Here is an 18805-nt window from a genome sequence, read left to right as displayed (position 1 = left end):
AAGTTAAGACTATACCTTTTGCTCATCTGTAGCAAAGTGTGTTTTATCCCTCTGCACACTACTCCTGGATAAATTTCAGGACAGTGCCCAAACCATTGCTACTAAACAGGCGACTCAAAGTTCTATTTCTATGGATCCCATAATAAGTAGATATTGTTTTAACGTATTGTAGTTGAACTTATTTTATTTTACTAACCTTGCGTACCTTGTTTGTAACAGCCTTAAGACTTTGGTCTTATACAGAGTTACATAGAAGTAAATCCCATGGAACTCATTAGTAGACTTGCAAATGGCTGTGCTGTTTTTCCACAACCTGCTTCTCTGCTCTGATTTCACTGAACATTGTTGCTGTTCTGTTCTAATGTAGTGTTAGTCAGACCTCATTAAAATGCTTCTAACACTGTTCCATAGAATAGCAATGACTTGGCATACACCTAAGAATTGGATGTGTTTGGATGAAGTCTTGAAAGTTTTGCTGTGATGGCTTTTAAAAAGCAAAATGTCTTCACCCCAGCCAAAAAACACTGTTTTAATTCCAGGCATTAAATTAATATAGCAACCATCTGTGGTTGAGTAAATCTACAATTAGACCTAAAAAATTTTTTAAAAAAGATAGTTGAGAAGCCATACTTAGTGCCCTGGTAGGGCAACATGGACCAACCATTGAAATTGTCCTTATTTAAAGCCATAGCAAAACTTCCATTCTATTATATTCTAAAATGTTTACATTAGCCTCATCTTTTGTTTAATATTAATATAATATGACTGTCAAAGGAGAAAGAGAATGAAAGAATGAGTGAGATAAAACTTACATATGCATATATAAACTCTGTTTTATAATTGAACGTTGCATGGAGTATGTATATTTTTGGAATATTTCACTGACATGTTCTGTGTTGAGGGCATAACAGAAGAAAAAGGAATTTGTATCAGCAGGAAATGATAATTTAAATATTAATAGATGTACACAGTAAATAGGCCCTTGTGCTATTTTAAAAAATATTATTAATCTTATTATTAACTAAGTAATTAAATCATATTAATAAATGCTTATGGGTAGCTGGATACTGTTCAGTTGTATTCAGCTACAGTCATGCCTCGGGTTGCGAACGTGATCCGTGCAGGAGGCACGTTCGCAACCCACAGTGTTTGCAACCTGCAGCGCCGCGTCTGCGCATGCGCGTGACGCGATTTGGCACTTCTGCGCATGCATGAGCGCTGAAACCCAGAAGTAACCTGTTACGGTACTTCTGGGTTTGGCACGGTCTGCAACCCAAAAATGCACAACCCGCTGCGTTCACAACCCGAGGTATGTCTGTATAACCATGAATATATTTGAATATTAACAAATACAAAATATTAATAATTAACCAGTGTTCTGCTCATGAATGAGAAATTATTGGAGCTTAGATTATCCATTTAATTTTATATCAAGCCTTGCATTACTTTGCTTTCCCCCTCAAATTTCTAAATCATTTTGTTGCCCAGAAGCACTTTGGTGGTCCAAGAAGAGGCTGCCTCCCCTTACGATGCAAATGGAAAGATCACAGGCAAACTTATTTTAACCAGGTTGCCCCCTCATGCAGCACTGTCAGTGAAATGGTTGCAATAGTACTTGTCTTTGTTTATGTAGAACTAATAGATAGCAAGCCTCAGGCTGCATTATTAAAACCAGAACGTCAACAAAGTTTTAGATTCAGTGGATTGCTTCACATTGGTCATAGCAGCCTAATCACCAGAATAAGTTGTATATCTATATATAAATTATGCTAAGTTATACACCCATATTTTTATTTATGTATACTGACCTGGGGGGCATTCTCCTTGTATGCATGTTTGCTGTGTTGTAAATACAAAATATGCTGGTGAAATGGTTTGCACTGTTTAGTATCAATATCTCTTCTGTACTACTTCTAACTAATAATCTTATTTTGCACTGTGTGGTGTCTGCTATCCCCCCCTAACATCGATCATTGGGCTTTGGTGAACTCTGACCCTTCCAGGTCCTCCAGGTTAGATTCTTACCTTGGTCAGTTTGCTTAACTACATTGCATTGGTTGTTTAAAATGTTATTTTGACTGTAAATCAGAGAGTTGTTTATTGTTTCATGAATGAGCCTGGTGAAGCTTCACGCTCATGCACACACACCACACACCACCTGTGCCTCAGCTTGGTTGTGAAGATGAAATTAAAAACTTTCCCCACCATTTTTTTTGTTAAAAACAGTTTAGCATAACATCTAAAACCAGGCAACCTTGTGTTTGGACTTAACTATGTTTTCCTTTAAAATAAAACCAAGTTCAATATCCTGGTTTATTGTTGAAATAAACCATAGTTAAGATTAACCACAGTTTAGGGTTTGGAAATAATGCTATAGAGTGATTAATTGGAAATGGAAGTGAAAGCTTCTAAGGAGGAGGAGGAGGAGAAATGGTAATGCACACACCACTAATTATTATGTCTGAACCCTGCAAATGTTTTAAGAATTGTGATTAATCCCCTATAGCTGCACTTGTATCAACTAATGTGTCCAGTATTGGATCCTGGTTTTTCTTCAAAAACAGCTTTCCCACTGACATGAATTCTACAATAAACGTGAAAGCTAGGTTTTGGGGTTTAGTCTGTGCCCCTCCCCAGTCAGTATTACATGGTGAAGGAGATATTGGAATCTAAAAAGGCTTCTTAATAACAAGTAACTAATTAGCCAGTATTGCCAAAGAGAAAATTGCCAAGTCCCCACTAAATACCTTCCCCACTCCTCACAATCTATTTCATGTTTTTAATATATTGTCAATATGTAAATTCCACCTGATATGCTCTTCTACATATTTCAGTAAAGATATCTCTTACTTTTTTTTATAACTTTCATTTAAGATACAAACTACATTTTATTTTTGAGGCTGCTACTACCTAATGATGATCTTGTATTTATCAATGTGGCTAAAATAATAAATTGAGAATCTCATTCCTACATCTTACATTCTCATGAAAAATTGTCCTGAGTCATACAAACACAGGAGAAGTCTACAATGGAATGTGTCCCTGTTTCTCACAGTGTACCTGTTCTCTATACTACTGAAAGTGTCGTTTTAGCTTCACCATGGCACTGTTCAATTCCCGTTCCTTTCAGCTGGACCCCCCAAGTGGTTTCTGCCCAATCTAGGTTGTGAGAGTCCACAAAACACTGAAAAGTTTGCATGCTTGAAAATATCACCAAGAGCACCAGGATTCAGTCCCAATTCCCTCCACCTGTGAGATAGGAATGGAGAAGCTGTGGCCCTCCAGATGTTGTTGGACCTACAACCTCACATCATCACTGATCTTTGGCCACCTGACTGGGGCTGATGGGAGTTGTAGTCCAACAACATCTGGAAGACACCAGCTTCCTCACCTCTGCTGAAAGGCCATACCTTTTCAGTGCTTTGTTTTAAGTTGACTGTGTAAAGAAAAACAAGATTTGAATTTGGGTGAATGGGTGTGATTATTAGAGGTGAGGCTAATAATCTGAAATGACTTCCTTGTGAAAACTCAAAATTGCAAGCCTGTCTAGTACATGGCAGGAGATGGCAACAGAATCCCAAGACCCAACAGCCAGGTCCTTTCAGAGCTCCATCTGGAGCATGGAAATACATCTCCCCACAACCCTAAGGAAGATGGCCCTTTAGCATAGGCCATACCAGAGCTCAGAAAGTCCATTTTTTAAAGGATTTAGTTCTTGCTCAATAGGGAACAAAATCCAGGTCGCATTCATGCATTTACAAAGCAAACTGGTTCAGTTCAGTGTGTGGATTCCAGGCTTCAGAATGTTCCAAGTTGCTGTGCTGAAGTATATAATATACTTAAGAAGACATAAGAAAACAGCAAAATACACAAACAATTGAATTGTTTAGTATATTTCCTGCAAGAATTACATCCTTTAAGCTTAAAGGCCGAAAGTGCCTAAAGTGCAGAAAATCACTTAAATGAATGAACTTGAAGATGAGCTAGAAATCATTTTCTACCCCAAAACAAACTTTATTCACATTCAGTTCACCCAAAAATTATGGGAACTTCTTTCAGGTGTATTTATTTGTTTTGTTTGTTTTCTATACCACCCTTCATCTGAGAACCACAAGGCAGTTTGCGATACAAAACATGTAACATAGTAACAAACAAAAACAATAACCATGTAGCGTAGAGGTTTCTGAGTTAATTCAGTGAACACCACTAAACCGAACGAGTTCATTCCAAACACTCGCCCTCAATTATAGCAGAGGTGACTCGCAAGGGGACCAAGTGATTCTAACCCAAGAACTTGTGTTTTGCAATATCAAGGTCTTCCTGGTTCAGAAGGCCCCCGTGGACCCCCCGGAAATGGAGGAGTAAGAGGAGAAAAGGGAAACCCTGGCCAGCCAGGTCAGCCCGGAGTGCCTGGTTTGAAAGGAGACCAAGGACTACCTGGACGCCCAGTGAGTGCTTGGAAAGGGAGAAATGTTTGTTTCTAAAGCAGCAGTTGGTTTTGGATGAAAGAGATTTAGGCTGCAGTACTATACACACCTATGAAAGTAATAACCACAACTGTGTTGTCTTAGGGTGATCCTGGTCGTCCTGGTCTGAATGGAATGAAAGGAGATCCGGGTGTTCCAGGAGTTCCAGGATTCCCAGGTACATTAAAGGCAATTCTGTAGGGCCTCTTCCAAGCTAAAACTATATGCCCCTCACTGATAGTTTTAAACAGCCAAGAGGGTCAAAGGTCCAGAGTTTGCAAGCACCTTGTCTCCACATCTTTGAGCCTTACCAACTGAAACCCATCCCACACAACAAGATTAGACTGTGCTCTGGACAGATTCATCTGCTGTAATAGCAGAGTCCAGATCCTGGTGGATGCATGCAGTTTTATGCTTAAAATGCTTTGCAACAAGCTGCTGTTACAGATATTAAAATACTGAAAGTAGTTTAGAACAACTTCAGCATAAAGCAACAATAATCTAAGAGGTTGTGGGCCCACCTTGTGAACATGGCGCATCATGTAGGAACCTGGAGCAGGGCCTTCTTAGTGGTGGAGCCCTTGTTGTGGGATTTGGTTCCCACGAAGGTGTGGGTCACCACAACAATGATGAGCTTCCACCACCTGAGTCAAAATGCCATTTCGAATCATGTAGAAAAAATGAACAAGGTAACCAACACTGCAGCCACCAGAGCATATTAAAATAAAATAAAAGCTTTTGACAATAAAAATGTCTTATCCTATAACTTGGGAAGCCCACATGGTGCCATCCAGATTTTGTTGGACTACAACTCCCATCATTACTGAGCATTGGTCATGCTAGTCGGAAGTTGGAGTCAGTCCAACAAGATCAGGAAAACATAGTTGCCTACTTCTGGGTCTAATTGGTAAGTGTTGAACCTGCTGAGGGAGGCAATTGTAGAAATGAAGCAACAGTACTAAGAAAGCTCCCCCAACAGCTATTTCCAAAGCAGATCCTAAATTGTGGGAAGATTCTTCAGCTGGGAGATGGCTACAGTGCATCTGATACCCATGTCCCAATCCATTTAGGGACGGGATGGGAAACCTTTTCAGCTCAAAGCGGGAGGCATTCTTTTCTGGGCAGCCTTCTGAGGGCCACATAGTAATGGTGGGTGGGGCCAGGGGAAAAAGTGGGCAGAGCAATGAATGTATGTTCTACCTCTGTACAGTAGGCTAGTTTCTACACCTCTATCCTTAATCCAGAGAAGCAAGAAGCATTATCAGAGTTCAACGATACCTTCCAACCAGGCGAAACACTTGGGATGTAAGCAGGGCCAGTGAGGGGTTCGTTCTAGGGAGAGTTCTAACGGCTGAATAGGCCTTGGACAGCCAAATTTGGCCCCTGGACCTGAGGGTCCCTCCCCAATTTTGGCCTTTACAGATAAATGATGCCATAAATGTTGCAGATAAAAATTATGTCCTTTGAGCTAAAGAAACAGATATCTGGGGCAGGAGATAGAGTTCCTTCATGCAGTGCTAATGCTGCTAAAGATCATTCAATTCCACTGGGTTATCATTAACTGCACAGCTTTTGCCTTTCAGGCATGAAGGGGCCCCTTGGACCTTCAGGACCACCAGGCCTTGGAGGAGACCCTGGACTCCCTGGATCTCCAGGTAGGAACTGTGTTTTTTGTGTGGCTGAACCAGAAAAGAAAACGAACTGTGAGACCTTGTTTTGACCAGGGCAGGGATGTTTATTGGAGAAGAATTGGTCTGCTGCATTTCTTCTGCTTTAAAGAGTATAGTAACTGGGCCATCAAAGCTGCTGCCACCACCCAGCGTTTTGAAAACTCATATACAAGGAAGCTGCTGGAAAGTTGCTGAAGGATACCCTCTCAGAAAGTAGGGAAGCCAACATGAGAAGCTGGATTACAGATCATAGTTTGTTTGGAGTGGACCAATTCCTAGTAACAGATTCAGATGTAAAGTTAAGTCAGAGATTGTGGTTTGTTCCTCGCAGCATGTATCACAGAACCATAGTACAGTGGTACCTCGGGTTACAGACGCTTCAGGTTACAGACTCCGCTAACCCAGAAATAGTACCTCGGGGTAAGAACTTTGCTTCAGGATGAGAACAGAAATTGCACGGCAGTGGGAGGCCCCATTAGCTAAAGTGGTACCTCAGGTTAAGAACAGTTTCAGGTTAAGAACAGACCTCCAGAACGAATTAAGTACTTAATCTGAGGTACCACTGTATTGTAGAGTTCGAAAGGACCCTGAGGATATTCAATCCAACTCTTGCTATGCAGGAACCACAACTAAAGCATCCATGACAGATGGCCATCCAACCCCTGCTTTAGAACTTCCAGTGATTGAGAGCCCACCCACTTTTTAAGGGGTCAAACAGTTCTTACTATCAGAAAGTTCTTCCTGATGTTTAATTGGAATCTCCTGTCTCGTAACTTGAAGTCGTTGCTTTGGGTCCTATATATCCTGGAACAGCACAAAACAACTTGCTCCATCTGTGACAGATATTTGAAAGATGACTATCATATCATTCTGAGCTTTGGCCCACCTGATCTACTCCCAGCAACTGTTGGCTAAGTGTATATACTCTTCCTTCATTATTCACCCTTTCTTCCATTTCTTACAATGCCCTTCTTAAATCTCAGCTCATCTGTAAGTTCCTTGTGCAGTCACACCAGTTTCTTTAAATGCCTCCCACTTTTCTTTCTAGTTGGAATCATAGGGATTTTTAATGAAAGCCTGATTCACTTGTGCATTGTAAATCATAGTTGATAACTTAATGTGACATGCAAATACGGCCACAGAATCATTGAGTCAGTGGGGGCTTTAGGTCATCTATTTTAACTTGTTTGATACAGGAAACCCAGAGCTAGAGCTTCCCCCACATTCTTGAAGACTTCCACTGAAGACCTACCACTCCACTAAGTTATTGGTTCCATTGTCAAACTGCTCTTACAATCAAAAAGTTGCTGTTACCATTGATCCGAAATCTACCTGACAGCTTAAGTTCATAAGATCTGGTCCTGCCCCCTGGGGCAGTAGAGAGCAAGCCTTTGATCTTTCTGGGTGCTCTTTGGGTATTTGAGTATTTTAAGAAAGCTATCATGTCTCCTCTAAGTCTTCTACAGGCTAAGCAGCATACTCAGTATGTTCAATCTTTCTGCTTAGGGTTTGTTTTCCATACTTCTGACTATTTTCATTGCCCTCCTCTGAACCCATTCCAGTCTGACTATATTCTCCTTAAAGTGAGGATGTTGCAAAGATCACTTAATTTACTTTATTTGCCTTATGTTTGTGTCGAACAGAAGCATTATAGCGGGACTATGACCCCCTAGAGGTTTTTAAACTCCAGCACCCATCAGCCTCAGCCCAGCATGACCAGTGGTTAGGAATGATGGAGTTGTTGTCAAGCAACATCTGAAAGGCCACAGGTTTCCTCTCCCTGTACTATATAGATACATCTCTTGAGCCATATTCAAAATACAAATAAGAGCATAAGAAGGGCCTGCTGGATGAGGTTAATGGAGTTCAGTAGCCTGTTCTCACAGTGGCCAACTAGATGCCTATGGGAAGCCCCAAGCAGGACATGAGCCCAAGAGCCCTCTCCCCTCCAGAAAATGGCATCCAGAAGCATTGCTTCCTCCAACTGTGGGAGCAGAGCATAGCCATCGTGGCCAGTAGCCATCAACAGCCCTGTCCTCTATGAATTTGTCTAATCCTCTTTTAAATTCATTCACGTTGGTGGCCATCACTGCTTCCTATGGTTCCATAGTTGTACTATATACTATGTGAAAAATAGTTTCTTTTATCCATTCTAACCTTGCAACATTCAGTTTCATTGGATCACTACGAGTTCTGGTGTTATGAGAGATAAAAGCTGTTCTCTAGCTACGTTTTCCATGTCATGCATAATAATGTTATAAATGTCTATCATGTGCCACCTCTTCAACTTTTCTCAAGCAAACATCAATCAAGAAGAAGGGGGGGGGATCTACCAAGTTATGCAAAGTTTTAGCATAGTAAAGGCATAGGAGAAAGGGGCAGATTTTCTACCAGGTCCAGATCAGGCTGAATTTCACTGTCATCGAGTCCAGTTTGGAGAAAAGGTTTTTCCTCTGTCCTTTGTTCTGAATGTCAGGTGCCTTTGAGTCTCTCTTGTGTGCTGTAAAAAAAGGGAAAAGACAAAAGCCCTTTGTGTCACAAATCAAAAGTCTCCTATGGGGTCAGAATGACTTGTCTGCTCCAGTGTAGGGCATATCTCAGAAAGTCTTTGAACCTTTGAAGCAAAGTTGGTCACACTTTGAATGGTTTCAGTCTGATCCAACAGAAGGACTGCTGGGCCCCTGATGGACCTAATCAATTTCCCTTTGGCGGGATGTCCATGTGCAAATGTTTTCCCTTGTGCGATGCACCCCTCTCCCCTAATGAATCATTAAGAGGAGGACCAGTTAGTGATGTAAAAACTGAGAAATTATTTTGCTTTGTCCTAGGTCCTCCAGGGATACCTGGTCCAGCTGGACAAACAATTATTGTAAAAGGTGACCCAGGCCCACCAGGTCCTCCAGGGCAGCCTGGAATGAAAGGTTTACCTGGACTATCAGGCCCTCCAGGATTACCAGGTAAATTTCTCATTTGGAGACATAAGAAAACTCAGATAAATCAGACAATTGCATAGCTTAACATTTGGCCAGCTCCCAGGATTAAATAAACCATGATACTATAGTTGCTGACTGCTTAGGCATATTTGCAGACATTTTACTACAATTTGTTTGTGCATACACATATCTAGGCCCAATCGGTCTTCCTGGTGATCCTGGACGAGATGGGCTTCCTGGATTTGATGGACCAGGAGGACGTAAAGGAGAGAGAGGACTTCCAGGTCAACAAGGTATGGTAAGCGCTCCATCCATGTTGAAGAGAATTTCAGTGAGAGGGTGGTGACAGGCGCATGGTGTGTGGAGCAATCTGATTTGCCTGAGTATCAATTGCCATAGTCTTAAGGAACAGGGTATCTTAAAGTTTTCTTTTGTTTAGGTTGGTGGGTACAAAGGTTTGCTTGCTTGTTTGCTTGCTTGTTTGCTTACATCATGATTCCTCCTCCCTGCATTATGTCCTCAGAGCAACCCTGTGAGGTAGGCTATGCTGGGAGTCACTGGCCCTAATTCACCCAGTGAGCTTCATGCCTGAGTGGGAACTTGCGGGTGAATGCATATGGATAAATTTAAGTGAATAGTCTCTAGATGACTTTTGCTGCAGCATTTTGTGGTTACTGGGCACTCTAATGTACATGTGCTGGAGGGGAGGAACTTGCCCCAATTTTGCTGTAGGTGGGGAAAAGAAGCACTGTGTGCAAGAGGAGGTTCCATCAAGACTGCAGAGTAGGAAGTGACATGTCTTTAGAACAGCTGCTTGAGGGGAAGGTGATAATGTGCATGAACTGGACATAGGAAATGTAGTTTGGTACCAAACTGTGAAAGTACAGTAGTTGAACCCTAAACAGGCAGATTTTGAATTCAGCTGAATTTTTCAGTTGAAAAGCACAAGATGATGTGGAGTGAAGGGAACAAATTATAAGGGGAGAGCACATTCACCTTCTTCTGAGTTAGTGGCTCTCTCTTTCTCTCCCTCTATTTTATTGCAGATAATGTATATATTATTTTCCCATTCTAGACAGTAGGTTGCATCCAATAAAATTACACTGAGAGTAGCCAAATTGAAATCAATGGGCATACATTAGCCATGTCTGTTGTTTTCAGAGAGTCTGCTCTGAGAAGGACTGGCATTAGATATCATCCACAGGGTGCATGACAACTTACAACAGTTCTAAGGCAAAAGCCAAAACGAGAATAATAATAAAAGCAGATATGGATGATGGCTAAACTTGGCCCTCCAGCTGTTTTGGGACTACAACTCCTATCATCCCTAGCTAACAGGATCAGTGGTCAGGGATGATGGGAACTGTAGTCCCAAAACAGCTGGAGGGCCAAGTTTGGCCATCACTGATAGATGAACCAATCCAACTGAAAACCAGAGCCCAGCATGTCAGATGCCTGCCTATATATATTATTGGCTAGGTTGGTGGTGAAAAGCACAGAGAGTAGTTAGGGAGTTCCATAGCCTAGGTGCAACCAGAGAAACCATGGTTTGGCTAATCTTGCCTTACCCACCACTAGGACATGAAGAAAAGCCTCCTCAGCAGAACCTCCATATCTGCACGATACATTTAAAGCACTACAGTGCTGCTTAGGAAGTCATGGCTTCCCCCAAAGGATCCTGGGAATTGTAGTTTGCTAAAGGTGCCAAGAGTTGTTTGGAGGCCCCCTATTCCCTTCCAGAGCTACAATTCAGAATTATTTAGGGCACTCTGGTGCTCTGTGAGGGGACAAGGGGCCTTCTAATAACTCTCAGATCCCTTAACAAACTACAGTTCCCAGACCCTTTTCGGGAAGCCAAGCCTGCTTAAAGTCAAATGATTTAGTGGAGATTCATCCTATCTCTACTGTTTGACATTTGTTTCAGAGGAGCCACACTTCTGTGTGGCATGCCTTTGCTTTATTATACATCTTTACATCTTTCTCAAGAGAATTAATCTGTTTTGTTTGTCCTGCATAAACAGGTCAACGAGGCTCGCAGGGGCCCCCTGGTCCAGATGGACTTCAGGGCCCCCCTGGTCTTCCTGGGCCTGCTTCAGTTGCTCATGGATTCCTCATAACTCGCCACAGCCAGACAACAGACACGCCGTTCTGCCCACAAGGAACAACCCAGATTTACAATGGATTTTCTCTTCTCTACGTGCAGGGGAACGAGAGAGCCCATGGGCAGGACTTGGGTGAGGCATAGTCTTTGCTGGGAATGTGATGGATTTGTTGATTCAGTTTGTTCATGCACCACCTTTTCAGAGTACCCAAAGCGGCTTACAACAGGCACCCACTTACTATCAAATGCAAAACTTTGGAGTGTGTGTGTGTGTGTAGGCAGTAGAATCCTAGAACTGTAGAGATGGAAAGGAGCCCAAGAGTCATCTAGTCCAGCCCCCACTGAAGCATCCACGACATGTGGCTATCCAAAGCAACAAAGAAGGCAGAAATCAGCAATTTAGCAAAGAATAAATTTAATGTTACAAAACAAATCATATGGACTTAGGGCCCAGCCACACTTTTGTTTGTCCCATGATTTCAAGTCACCATTCCAACAGGTGTTTCTTTCTGTTCTGCCGCTTTCCCCGGGGAAACCCGCAGCTTACTGCACAATTGGAACAAATGTCAATCCACAGGAAACCTGATTGAAGCACTATGAATCCCACTTTACAGATGGCAAACTGAGGCTGGGATTTGCCTGTAGCCACAAAGTAAATCCATGGCAGAGGAGGGGGTCACAAAAGTCAAATACATAATCCTTTAGGCCTGCACTGCATCTTCCGGACCATCTTCTGCATGGTGCACTTAAGGCTGCCTTTTCCAACCTAGGGTTCCGAGAAGTTGCTGGACTACATATCCCATTAGCCTCATACAGCATGTGTAACAGTTGGGGTTGGTGGGAGGTGTAGTCCAGCAACATCTTGGGACCAAGGATGGGGGAAGCTGGGTTAGGCATTATAGAAAGACCTTCTACAGTGGGGAAGATTCCCCCCACCCCCTCATGCCTATAAAATTGTGTCTCTTGTTTGCCAGGCACTGCCGGAAGCTGCCTCCGCCGTTTCAGCACCATGCCCTTCATGTTCTGCAACATCAACAATGTCTGTAATTTTGCATCTCGGAATGACTATTCCTACTGGCTCTCCACCCCTGAGCCAATGCCAATGAGCATGGAGCCTTTAACCGGAAAGAACATCCAACCCTTCATTAGCCGGTGAGGCAGAAAGTGGGATTCAGATCCAAACACACAGAGAAAATGCATGTTCTTTCTGTCTTTTAGTTGCTTTCTTCAAATAGCTGTCTAGATGAAGATGTTGCTGCATAAAGCTATATAAAACATTATGGAGCTGTATATTTATGTATGAGGGCTTGTTAATATGGGAAGGGTACAGACTGATGGGCAGGAGATTCAAGACAGACAAAAGAAAGGTCTTCCTCACGCCACACTCAATTAACGTGTAGGGTCAAACTATGGAGTGGGTATTGTTTTGTCATTATGGTATGTGGTTTTGTGGTTTTGTATTGTAAACCACCCTGTGATCTTTGGATGAAGGGTGGTATAGAAACTTAATAAATAATAATAAGTCCACAATAAGTAGCTTAGAGATTAATTTGTGGTACTTATGCGCCACCCATTATCCGTCCGCACTGGGCAGCTGCTGCAAATTAAAATCAATAAAATAGAACCAGCAGTCAGTTGAAACAATCCAGAAACTGCACTGTCACTCAGAGTTAGCATAAAGGCATATGAAGCAAAAAGGAGGTTGAGGAGAAGCCTACCCATTGCTGTTAGCCACAACATAGAACCTCCATGTTCAGTGGCAGTATTCCAGCTGCTGGGTAGCAACAGCGGGAGAGGGTTATTGCCTTCATTCCCTGCTTTTGGCTTTGTAGGAACTTCTAACTGGTTACAGTGAGACACAAGGCACTGAACTAGATGGGATTTTTAATCTGATTCAGCAGGTCTTTTAACACTGTTCCTTCCCCAATATTTTCCCCTTCAGCTGCACTGTCTGTGAAGCTCCTGCCATGGTTATAGCGATCCACAGCCAGACCATTCAAATCCCACCTTGTCCACAAGGCTGGGACTCGCTATGGATTGGTTATTCTTTTATGATGGTATGTACCTTCACTGAAAGTTTCCATAATAATGTCCCAAGCTCTCTTCATGAGTTTGGGGCAAATGCATGTGAGCTTAAAGAGGGGAGGGGGCAGGAGCCATGTTCAAACCCTACCCACCAATATCCCTGTACACTCCAGGCAAACCATGTAACACTGAGTCCAAACCATGGTTTAGCTTCTGGTAGCATGGCTGAAGCAGGAGCTACCATAGTTTGACTTAGCATTAAGTGTGAATGAGGCCAATTAAACTGACCTTGCTGCTTTATTTTTTAGCATACCAGTGCCGGGGCAGAGGGATCTGGACAGGCATTGGCCTCTCCTGGTTCCTGCCTGGAAGAATTCCGTTCCGCTCCTTTCATTGAGTGTCATGGTCGAGGGACCTGCAACTATTATGCTAATTCATACAGTTTCTGGCTGGCAACTGTGGAAGTGGCAGAAATGTTTAGGTGAGTGTATCCCACATTGACTAATGTATATATATTTGGCAAGTTTTTTGTTCGGTATGCATTTGGACACCTCATATGATATCTTGATGGTTCCTGAGATCAAGGAGCAGGGTTTTGTCAAGTTTTGGATACTATTGGACGCCATTTTGAATCACAACCTCTAAGCTTGTCAATTTTAAAAAATTGCTTATAAATAGAAGCAGACAAAATAATGAGTCTTAGCAGATGCAACAAACAAAACAACATAGGGATTAATTTCAGATAAACAATACTTAAACATGTAAACTTATAAAGTTTAAGTTAGATCTAACTAGGATTGCCATATATGTCCTCTTTTTCCAGGACACTTCCTCTTTTTCATGGGTATGTAAAATGAGAGTCGTCATAGCAATCCATAGTTAAAAGTAGAACTCAGCAAATGTGTCCTCTTTTTTGCTTTTCAAAATATGGCAACCCTAAACCACACCAGCATGTAATCTAATACAGAAAGTTCTTTCACTACATACAGGTATAATTAACTATTAAAAAGTAAAGGTAAAGGTACCCCTGCCCGTACGGGCCAGTCTTGACAGACTCTAGGGTTGTGCGCTCATCTCACTCTATAGGCCGGGAGCCAGCGCTGTCCGCAGACACTTCCGGGTCACGTGGCCAGCGTAACAAGCTGCATCTGGTGAGCCAGCGCAGCACACGGAAACGCCATTTACCTTCCCGCTAGTAAGCGGTACCTATTTATCTACTTGCACTTAAGGGTGCTTTCGAACTGCTAGGTTGGCAGGCGCTGGGACCGAGCAATGGGAGCGCACCCCGCCGCGGGGATTCGAACCGCCGACCTGACGATCGGCAAGTCCTAGGTGCTGAGGTTTTACCCACAGCGCCACCGCGTCCCAATTAAATAGTTAATTAACTATTACTTTATGTTAATTATATGTAAGGTTCACAGTCTAGGCATAATCCTTTCCTAAGTACAGTAGAGACTATGCCTACATGTGTAAGGATTCCATTAAGAAAGAGCCAATCTGGTGCTCTCCATATATTATTGGACTCCTACTCCCATCAGCCCCGGTCAGCTTGGTCTATGGTCAGCAGTTATGGTAAACTAGAAATATAGCTAAAAGCTTGGTGCACCTGTCAAAGCAAAACTCCATTCTGCACAACCATAGCATGCATTTATGACTAGGAAATAACCTAAACCTACATCAGGGGTGGGAAACCTGTCATCTTCCAGATGATGTTGGACTACAACTCCTATCAGCCCCAGCCAGCATGGCTAATGGACAAGGATGATGGGAGTTGCAGTCAATGTGGTGCCTCTGGAGGGCACCACATTGGCTACCCCTGGACAGGACATAATCATCCTGCCAGATTATTAAAAGAATCCTCAGAGGTCCATCTGAGTCAATCCACCACAGAGATGAGGTGTGTGGTATCCTAACATAGGGCCTTTTTGTGATGGCACCCCAATCACCTGAATTATAGAATGTGCTCTCGGGAGCAGGCCTCACCTGGTGTTGTGCCTGTTCTCTTTTTGGCAGCTGGTGAATATTTCCTTAAAAACAACAACAACAACAATAATAACTGCCCCTTACCTTTACAACTTTTAGTCTCCTTTTGAACTGAAATCTTTTACTTAGTTTTTATGCTGAGCTTTTTTTGCACTGCATTTCTCTTGATTCTTTTATTTCGGTTTTATTTTGGTTTTAATCTTGTGAACCTCTAAGGGCATCTTTTTTTTCTTTTTAATGAAGAACAGGTTCTTAAAACATTGTGATAAATAAATAAAATCTTCCATGATCCTTCCACCTGCCCAGCTTTGGCCATGCACACAGTCACTGTACCAGAGTCGTCTATAAAATGTGGTCATACACACACTTCCTCTACCCCCATCTGGCTTGTTCTCTCCACCCATTCCACTCCCAACATCTCCAGGTAAAGAGGTCTTAGAAAGCCTTCTATCTCAGAGAGACTCTAAAAACCTACTGCCAGCTGCAGCTGGAAGAGCCAGTGACCCTCCCACTCAGCTATGACTTCATCCAGCCATAGGAAACATAGGTGGCTGCTTTAAATGTAGTCAGACCCACTGGTCCATCCAGCTCAGTGTTATAATCAGTGACTGACAGTGGCATTCCAGGGAGGGAGCTTCTCCCAGCCCTACCTGGAGATTGGGCCTGGGACCTTCTGCATGCAATGCAGATGTTCTACAACCAAGCTAAGGCTTCTTTTCCAAACACACAGCTCAGCTTGCCTCACAGGGCTGCTGAGAGCATAGCATAGCAGGTTGGGAGGGACCTTGAATGCCACCTTAAGATTCTTGGAGGAAAGTTGGTATAGAGATGTAACCATGGTATCTAACTTCATGTGTCCTCTGCATTTCTGTTGACCAGTAAACCTCAGTCGGAGACTCTGAAAGCTGGAGACCTGAGGACGCGCATTAGTCGATGCCAAGTTTGTATGAAGAGGACGTAATGCCTCAACGGAGAAATCTAACGGTGCACTTCCTTTAGATATACACTTCCTTTAGATATAACAATGGTGCTATTGTGCAGAAGAAGAAGAAGAAGAAGAAGAAGAAGAAGAAGAAGAAGAAGAAGAGAAAATTCTGATTATGCAGATTCCGGTGTGCCTCTCCTCAAGTGCCATCCCAAAGGTGTTCTTCTGGTGCATTTTTTGTGTGTGTGTCAAGGAAGGGAACTGACCTCTTGCAAAATATTGGAGACACCTGGGGTCACTAAGGATCAGAAGGTGAAGTTACCACTTCTCCCACCCCAAAGGCCAAGAGGGCCCGCTTTGAAAATTCATCCCAGAGGAAAAGAAGAAACTACAATCTTACAATGCACTGTGATGGTTCAAAAGAGCAGACTGCTCATTTTGAGAAGCCCAAAGTTCATGGTGCTACTAACCCTACTGTACCCCAGGTTTTTAATATGAAATGTTTAAGCTTATTTTTTTTTCCTTTGTAAGTAATGAAATGTGTATATTGTGTAAGCACATTTTTTAAGTTTTCAACTTCTTAATCATTTAGACACAAAGCAGCCTAAAATCACTGACTTCACCAGAGTAAACCAAAACCTATATATAAATATATATGTTAAAAATACTCACATAAAGCAGAAAGCAATATTGTATAGGCAATAAGTGACAAGAGGATCTATTTTTGTCGTGCAGCAAACTACTACTGAGTTTTAAAGGTTTATTTTCTTCTCTGAGTTCTGGGCATATTTTATTTAGGAAAAGGTATAATAATGCTATAGCCATAATTGTTTTTAATCGGGGCTGTTGATGTCTATATTGTATGCCACACTCTTGATGATTTATCTGTCCTTAAGAAGCAAAAGAAAAAAGAAAAACCCACATTTTAAAGGGTTTTATTTTTGCATATTCTGTGAAATATTTTAAATGCTCAGCCAATCTGGTGCTTTGCAGATGTTCCAGACTACAACTCCCATCATCCCTAGCAAATGACCATGTTGACTGGGGCTTATGGGAGTTGTAGTCCAAAACTTCTGGAGGGCACAAGATTAGGGAAGGCTGCTATTTTCTTCTATTAAAAAAAATCATATTCATATAGTAATAACTTACATTGGTTCAGCTAACTACCCCTTGGAAAATATGCAGAAAACACAAATGTATAAATATTATTCATGCACAAACAAATCCACTTTTTTTTAGCTATGGTGTCTTATATTTTATGCAGAATAACTGTACACTTTGAAAAACCCTTTTGACTGAAATAAAGTGAAAACTGGTAATAATTGACCTTTTCATACCTACATGTCAGTTATTTAGGGAGTCTCTTTAAGGGGATCCATATAAGTTAGTCATTCTTCTAACAACAGTGTATAAACATACCAATCCTTCTTGAATGGTTAGGGTTAGGTTTATTAAATTTATATATCGCTTCCTCCTATTATTTATTCAGTTTATATCCCACTCTTCCTCCCAAAGGAACCCTGGGCAGCAAACACATCAAAAACATTCTAAAAATAGCTTAAAACAATCACAGTGTCTTAGGCAATGATTTCATGGTTACCAGGATCAGTATATTTCAGACATCAAATACCTGGGTATAAACAGGAAAAGTTTCAGATTCTTCCTGAAAGTGAGCAATAGAGGAGACAGAAGACTCTCACAAGGAAAAGTCCAAAAGCAATTTGCAAGCAGAGTAAAAATACAATTCATCACCATCATCAGATTAATTAATTGCCTTTTAAACAACCGTCTCAATGCAATTTATGCATAAACTTATAAGTTAAGACATATGTATATATAAGCAATTTAAGGATATGATAACTATGGGGAATTTTGTATATGTGGAAGAGCTGGGATCAAATCGCTCCATTTTTTCTCAGAAAATATGCAAGTTGAGTAAATATGCAAGTATTTCTCCAGTTTTCATTTACAATGAGAAGGGTTTCACTTTTTTACCCCATTCTTTAGGCACAGATGACCTTATAAGGATACACAATACTTGACTGGAAAATAAAACCTGCTTATCTTGTCCTGGCAGAGCTTCCTGGGATCAGGCAATCCATCTCTGCTGCTAGAGGGGTCAAAGTGCAATTCCTATGGAAGACTGGGCAGCAGCAGGCATGAGCCTAGGCCCTAGGAGAGAAATATGCAGGGATGGGGAACCTGTGAACCTTCAGGTGTTGTCCAACTCCCATCAACAACATCAGGAGGGCCGCAGCATGTTCCCCATCCCTGGGATTTCTTATAAGTCTACTCTTCCTCCTTGTGGTTTCCTTAGCCAGCTCGGGAAAGTGTCAGAAGTTGGTGATCCTCAGCCAAGCCAGATGTGTGTCTTCAGCTAGAATAAGATGGTTTTGCCCACCACATCAGCTCCCTGTTTTAATCAGGAATTGGTAATTTAATATTGTGTGTGAGTTCTCCTCCTCACACCCAAAATGAACAAGAAGTGTGCTAGGGTTTACTTGTGCAACAGCACTCCCCCAAAAGGAAATGTGTTACCAAAAAGAAGACACAGTATGTAGCTAAATTATGGAACCCCTTCTCACAGGAGGCAGCGATGGCTACCAACTCAGAATTCATGGAGGACAAGGCTACTGGTGGTTAATAGATGTGGTGGCTATATTCTACTTCCAGTGTCAAGATGCCTCTGAATGCTAGGAATC

At 42.1% G+C, this 18805-nt stretch overlaps 1 protein-coding gene across 4 annotated transcripts in view; it reads left to right on the top strand.

Annotated features, from left to right (window-relative positions):
• COL4A5 (collagen type IV alpha 5 chain) overlaps nt 1-17429 on the top strand; it is a 136965-nt gene extending 119536 nt beyond the window's left edge. For all 4 annotated transcript variants that reach the window (XM_053373882.1, XM_053373881.1, XM_053373884.1 and 1 more), the window contains 10 exons: nt 4315-4448; nt 4572-4644; nt 6050-6121; nt 8965-9093; nt 9264-9362; nt 11091-11303; nt 12145-12322; nt 13113-13227; nt 13504-13676; nt 16058-17429. In XM_053373882.1, the coding sequence (XP_053229857.1) occupies nt 4315-4448; nt 4572-4644; nt 6050-6121; nt 8965-9093; nt 9264-9362; nt 11091-11303; nt 12145-12322; nt 13113-13227; nt 13504-13676; nt 16058-16139 (1268 nt within the window). In that variant the 3' untranslated portion in view covers nt 16140-17429. The remainder of the gene's footprint in view (nt 1-4314; nt 4449-4571; nt 4645-6049; nt 6122-8964; nt 9094-9263; nt 9363-11090; nt 11304-12144; nt 12323-13112; nt 13228-13503; nt 13677-16057) is intronic.
• Nucleotides 17430-18805: the final 1376 nt, after the last annotated feature.

This window comes from Podarcis raffonei, chromosome Z (assembly GCF_027172205.1).
Source record: "Podarcis raffonei isolate rPodRaf1 chromosome Z, rPodRaf1.pri, whole genome shotgun sequence".
Lineage (NCBI taxonomy): Eukaryota > Metazoa > Chordata > Lepidosauria > Squamata > Lacertidae > Podarcis > Podarcis raffonei.
This window is presented reverse-complemented; position numbering and strand designations above follow the sequence as displayed.